The sequence below is a fragment of the Boleophthalmus pectinirostris genome, unplaced genomic scaffold (genome assembly GCF_026225935.1).
Source record: "Boleophthalmus pectinirostris isolate CB_2022bp ecotype Guang Dong unplaced genomic scaffold, ASM2622593v1 HiC_scaffold_5, whole genome shotgun sequence".
Taxonomy (NCBI): Eukaryota; Metazoa; Chordata; class Actinopteri; order Gobiiformes; family Gobiidae; genus Boleophthalmus; species Boleophthalmus pectinirostris.
In genome coordinates this window covers 12,393,627-12,400,201 of record NW_026571404.1, presented here as the reverse complement: position 1 = coordinate 12,400,201, position 6,575 = coordinate 12,393,627, and the positions used below count along the sequence as shown (strand labels likewise).

The 6,575-nt window shown below is 37.0% G+C and overlaps 1 protein-coding gene across 1 annotated transcript; it reads left to right on the top strand.

Moving 5' to 3' along the window:
- The first annotated feature begins 782 nt into the window (after positions 1-782).
- prdx3 (peroxiredoxin 3) lies at positions 783-6,434 on the top strand. Its single transcript, XM_020926959.2, has 7 exons — positions 783-923; positions 2,468-2,564; positions 2,649-2,790; positions 3,342-3,477; positions 3,558-3,661; positions 5,313-5,478; positions 6,269-6,434. Exons 1-7 carry the CDS (start codon positions 888-890, stop codon positions 6,320-6,322), a joined length of 735 nt encoding a protein of 244 aa, XP_020782618.1. The 5' UTR covers positions 783-887; the 3' UTR covers positions 6,323-6,434.
- The last annotated feature ends 141 nt before the right edge of the window (positions 6,435-6,575 follow it).

Below are 6,575 nucleotides of genomic sequence, written 5' to 3'. Positions count from 1 at the left end.
TCTCTTTCAGAATTAAATGTACTGTGAATATTTATGTTGGGTTTTTTTGGGTTTTTTTTTGCAATATGATTTATTTTCTATGATGCACTTTGAACTACTTTAGGTAATAGGGACGTCTGGTCAGCCTAGTTTAGTATAACAATATTAATAATAGTATTGTTAATACGTAAAAACAGACAGAGCATTAGTTTAGTGTGACCAGATGTTCAATTTACCCAGGACAGCCCCAGTTTTGAGCCCTGTGTCCCCTGTCTCCGCAGATTTATCCAAAACCAGTGATTTGTCCCAGTTTTATACAAGAAATGTCTCTGGTGTCCCTATTTTCGACCAATCCGATCCCTGCCAACAGTAAAGAGACGCATAATTTGTCATTAAAATACAGAAACGCTACTTAAAAATGACCAAAACGCAAAGAAAATGCGACTATATTCACTCACATGTTAAGTATGAATGGTCTCTGCGTAACAATTTTCCTTAATTACGCACTCATTTCACAATTTTATTATTACCAACCACCAAAAAAATAAAAAATAAAATTAAAATAAAATAAATAAATAAATACATTAATTAATTTATTAATTAATTAATTAAAATAAATAAATACATAAATGTACATAAATAAATTTAAGTAAATAAATTTAAAAAATAATAATAATAATAATAAATAAATAAATAAACAGTCATGTCGCAGTTTTTTTTATTTTGAAAATCTGGTCACCCTACATTAGTACCGTAGTGTTTATCTTAAGTAAATACAAATTCACAAGAGTAACATTAAAACATGACGGAAAACATGAAGAAGGAGGAAAAAAAAAAAGAAAAAATAGTTAATGTTTTTCATAATGATGTGAGCGGCTCCTCCCCCTGCTCCTGTCAGACACACCAAGATGGCGGCCACCTTTGGAAGACTGCTCGGGACAAGTGTAAGTGCAAGTTTTAAACCTTGCTTTTTGTCAATTTTTTGCACTTCAGGTATGATTAAACCCAGCGTACGATCTTGAGTCCATTGGTCTTGTGCATAGTTCGTAATGACGTTTGCATGTGGTGCGTTTATTCATTTCTTCAGTGTCTGTGCCTCATGTCATGTGTCGTTCAATGTCCGTGTGTTTAACCTACAATTACAGTTACCAAACTGGTCTGCGCAACTGTCACAATCACACAAAATAAAGTGTGTATCAAAACAGGCTTTAACGTGCTACCTGGACGTGATTTGTCTCTCTGTTTCTTCAAATGTGGGTTTGTTTGGGCTGGATTGCAACTTGTTTAATTGATTAATGGGTTTAAGAGTCACCTGTTGCCCCAAATCCATCCAAATAACTACAGCACCCATTTTACAAGCATTATACAACCCTGCAGGACTGATACAAAACACACACACTGGCATCTTACTTTAGATTTCTGAATAATCAACATTATACTTAACACCATGTACCAAATATTTAATTTTGTATTTATTAATTTATTTGATTTAGTAGAGATGTAACAATAACGAAATATTCTGATATTGTGTCGTCAAAAGTCTGACAATAATACCGTGGGCTGTCACAATATATCGAATTACTAGAATCCTTTGCTTAAATGCATTGTTTTATAGAACTAATAGCTAATAAACATTGGGAACTACAAATCCCATGATTCATTTCAGCACAGACAACATGAAGAAATACGGGTTTACTTGAATTCTTGTGAGTATGAGAGTATTAATTCACATCAAAATCTTGTCAGGGTAATTTAAAAGCAAAAAAGTGTCCTATCTACAATTATATCGCTATAAATATAAATAAATAAATGAGATGGATATTGTGATAATATCATACCGAGAGATCTGGATATTGTTACATCTCTATGATTTAAGATGCATTTTGTGCATATTAATTTATATACCAAAGTTAGTACAATAGTTAGATTTATTCCGCTGTCCCAATGCAGGTAAAAACATGAAACGTTCAATAAGACAACAGACTCTTATTCGACATTACAAGGCATTAAACATTAGACCTAACAGAAAACAGACAAAAATAAATGATCAAATATGTCACCATGTTTAACAATTTTATTTTATTTTTTTAAATACAGGAGTTGTTGGTTTAACTCTTTAACGCTTGACTTCAAACTTCAAATGAACTGTCTGAAATTAATTGTATGTATAGTGAGTGTACAGTGAGTGTGCTGGTGTTACTTTTGTGTGATTGTTGCTGTACTTTTCCCTGTCTTGTAGATGATTTCACATCAATCTTCCAAGGGACTGAAGATGGAAGTTAGCCACGCTGACTTTAATCTTTACATATTTTCATTTAAAATGTTCATTAATATGTGCTGTGCCTTTACAAATAAATAAATACATGAATAAACATCTGAGAGATTACAATGAAAACCTAGACTAGTCACAGTAAACATGCAGTCAGAAGTTAAAAGTTGTGACTAGGTAGTACTAGTAGTAAAACTGTACTTATATTTTGTGTTCTAGGTGAGGTTTGCTGCTGGAGGACTCAGAACAGCCTCCTGTCAACATGCTGCTAAAGTTCTCACTGCACCTGCCCTTCAGAAAGCCTGCTTCTCCACCAGTATGTTTGACACTTTTATATGTATATGTGATGTTATCTTGAACTGAATGATAACATAGTTGTTTATTTATCTTATCTCATCAGGTTTGTCCAGATGGGGGGCTGCAGTCACTCAGCCCGCTCCTGCGTTCAAAGCCACTGCGGTCCACAACGGAGAGTTCAGGGACATTAGTCTGGAGGATTTTAAAGGGAAATACCTGGTCCTCTTCTTCTACCCACTAGACTTGTGAGTAAATCGTGACTGTAGTGGAAATTAAACAGAAATTGACAAAAACTAATTCATCTAGGCTCAGACTCAGACATTTTTCAGAGTGAATTACTGAATGAGTAAAGCGACAGTAAAAAGTACATTTAATATATAAGAGCAAAGTAATAGTGACTTCAGAGACCTTTTTATTTTTACATGACCACAGTTTGTTAAAATGTAAAGCAATAAAAAGTAAAAACATATCTGTAGTTAAGACCCTCCAGCTGAAAAGTTGCATAGTAAATCTGGTAATTTTATAGAATAGCAAAGTAACTGAGTAGAATTCATATCACAATTGCTTCTGAATGAAACAGAATTTGCTTGGATTATTTACAATACATAAATCATGGCATTAGTTGAAGAATTAGAGGACCTTAAAACATTTAAACACAGGTGTTGTTAGAAGTAAACTTGTATGAGGCATTTCAGAGTAAAATATCCAGAGTTTATTGAAATGCACGTGTCCTTTTCTTAATTTTTCTTCATCTATATTAGTATTTTATGTTTTTATTTTTTTTCCACATCTCCAGTACATTCGTGTGCCCGACAGAAATCATCTCCTTCAGTGACAAAGCCAGTGAGTTTCATGATGTGAACTGTGAGGTGGTGGGTGTGTCCGTGGACTCTCACTTCACTCATCTGGCCTGGATCAACACTCCACGCAAGGTAAAACTAATGAATTAAGAAGAATCTAATATTTACAACCTGATTTTATTCAAGCTGGGCTGTGTTTTTCTTATGTTTAGGCTGGAGGTCTTGGGCACATCCACATTCCCCTTCTCGCTGACCTGAACAAACAGATCTCCAGGGACTATGGGGTGCTGCTGGAGGGGCCCGGCATCGCACTCAGGTACCACTGTAAAGGAATTATCATGAAGTTATACAATAAGAATGTAGCGTATCCCTCTGAACGAAGACTGACACTTAAACTGGCATCCTCCATCCTCTGCCGTAAGAGCCAAAAGGAATACAAATACAATGTGTAAATACGCATGCATAAAACTCAGTGCAAGTTTAATTATTATTTGTATTTTCCACACTATTAGGCGCTGTGGATTATAAGGCGCACTGTCATAGAATGTTCTATTTTCAAACTTTTTTCCCAAATAAACCGCACCGGACTTAAACAAAACACAACAGTTGGATGGGGCAGTGGGACTTAGTTTGTGGCGTTCACGGTGACTCTGGGCTTTGTTCAGTTGTGGCATGTAGGGAGGGTGCTGTCTGGGACCGCTGGATTGTCGGCGTGTTCGCAGTGACTCAGTTGTTCAGTTGTGTCTAGAAGTGGCACATTGCACTCGCTTTTTCGGTTCGTTCCTCCGTTCCATTCCTCGTCGGCGTGGAGTGATGAGTGTGGCTGTGGGTGTTTGTCGCTGCGCGGTCGGTGTTTGCTCCGTGCGTGTTTGCGGCTTTGTAGTTTACTGAAGTCGTGCTGGGACTCCCGAGTGGATTCGTGTATAGGCGCTCTGGATTGCGGCGCGTGCAGTCATTTTTTGATGGGGTTGGAGGCTTAAGAGCGCGTGTAATAGTCCGGAAAATATGGTACATTCATCTTGACAACACCAATCAACAAAGATGACAACCAGAGACAAAAAGTTATCCAAAAGAAATATTTAAATCAATAACATACCTTTGTGCCTCTTCAGAGGGGAAGCAAAACAAAGGCATAGAAAATATCTGAAAAAAATATATATATACATTTGCTCCATATAATGTATTGCCGTTCTCGATGTCAAGCTAATTAAACGCTTTTGCACTAACTGGAAATAGACCCTTCAAAATAAAAGCGCTAAACATAAATGCAAAAGTTCATGGTTAAAACAGAAAATAGTTTTTAAAAGGTTTTAACCAAGGCAAATTATACTCTGGGTTATTTACAAAGAATGTAGCTCACGTTCGAAAAGCAAAATCACCTTTGCTTCTCATGAAAAAGACACATTCAAAACTTTATAAACCTAAAAGATTCAATGATGAACATTTGATTTCTCTGTGGAGTCCTGGGTGCCGGTCGCTACTCGGACCCGTCGGGCTACAGATTGGCGTCTTCTTGCATCTATATTAGCCTTCATCAAACTTTTGAGCTCAGTAGAGACAATGGAGAATGATAATTTTTCTTCCAGAGCCAGTAGTTCACTCTCCTCTGTCCGCTGTTGAAATGCAGTACTTAGATGTAAAAAATATGTATGTATAGTTAGTCATTTGTAACCTTTGGTGTCTGTCCTCCATTTCAGTTATGTGACTTCAAAACCAACCAGTTGATAACATTGAACTTTTCTGTTGCAAATGAAATGGGTGTAACAAATGAGTGCTTATCAGTTACACAACTGTAGTGTTTGGAAAAGACACTCCCTAGAATTAGTACAGTATTTTTGTAGTTGTCTTTAATTACACATTTCTTCATCTGTATTTATTTCAATGTATTTATTTAATGCCAGCCTGCTGATTTGACGTCCCACATTCAAGTATCTCTCTCTCTGTACCTTCTCTGTGTCTGTGTGCAGAGGCCTGTTCATCATTGACCCTCACGGTGTGGTCAAGCACATGAGTGTGAATGACCTGCCTGTGGGCCGCTGTGTGGAGGAGACGCTGCGACTGGTCAAAGCGTTTCAGTTTGTGGAGACTCACGGAGAGGTGTGCCCCGCCTCCTGGACCCCCGACTCGCCTACGGTATGACTTTGACGTCTTATTGGAAATTTAAAGCTGGGGTACTTCATAGAAACCCTCTGACCTCGTAGTGTTGGAATTCATTTTCTTCACAGTAGGCGGATACTTTTTTTTTTCATTTAACCAATCGCTGCTATTTGGTAGTGATGTATGTAATGCACCACTAACGGGGCTAACTGGTATATTAAGCTTTTCCCAAATCCCATAGGAAGAAGGGCAATAAGGTCTTTCCACTTGACAAAATTCACCGAACATTCTCTTTGTTCCGGCTTTAAATCCTCAATCTCGGGAATCGTTGCCAACACGAATTCGGACTTCCGGGATTTTTACGAGCCTTCTAGTGTATTCCAATTCCTGACATAGTCACTGGAGAGAAATTAAATCGAGTGGAGGCACTAGGTGGCGCCAGCCTGGCTAGGGGTATGGCACCTGACTGTAAAATTACTGCTCTCACCCAAAAAAAGAATCCTGTGAAAGCAGCACTGTCACAAAACCCTGACACTCTCTCTGTAGCTAAAAGTTAGTTAAGGTAGAAAAGGTCTCATAGGATCATTCCTGGATGAATGAAAGATTAGTCTAATAATAAAGTAGTTAATCTCTTTCACGTCTGAATAAAGCTGCTCTAAAGCCGTGCATGTGCTAAAAAAATGAATGCATGTTGATATCAACAATGCACCTAAAGGTTTGTAAGAGCTAGGAACTAGAAATTAAATTAAGAAAAACTACTTTCTTTTTGTAGTCTGAAAATCAAGTACCCCAGTTTTAATGTTGTTGCATCTGTTTCCCCTTTCAGATCAAACCAACACCAGAGGGATCCAAGGAGTACTTCGAAAAAGTTCATGACTAAATTAAATCAAAACTTTTTCTCAGAATACAATAATACATTGTAGGATTATGAACAATATTCTCATCTAATCTGTATTTGTCAGTGGGGTTAATAAAAATATTGTTTATTCAGATTGTGCATTTTATTGCAATTCATCTTTTGAGTGTGATAATGATGGTTCAGAGAAATGGGCATGTTCAAAACTGAAAAATTGCCAAACTAGTTATAATGTAAAGCCAATATCCCTAAAAGTGCTTATGCAAAATCTCTCTAC

What these genes read in the sequence shown, in the direction of transcription:
- prdx3 (XM_020926959.2), top strand. Translation starts at nt 888, where the DNA reads ATGGCGGCCACCTTTGGAAGACTGCTCGGGACAAGT. An exon ending in GAAAGCCTGCTTCTCCACCA is followed by an intron (nt 2,565 to 2,648) that starts GTATGTTTGACA and finishes TTATCTCATCAG; the next exon opens with GTTTGTCCAGATGGGGGGCT. An exon ending in GGATCAACACTCCACGCAAG is followed by an intron (nt 3,478 to 3,557) that starts GTAAAACTAATG and finishes TCTTATGTTTAG; the next exon opens with GCTGGAGGTCTTGGGCACAT.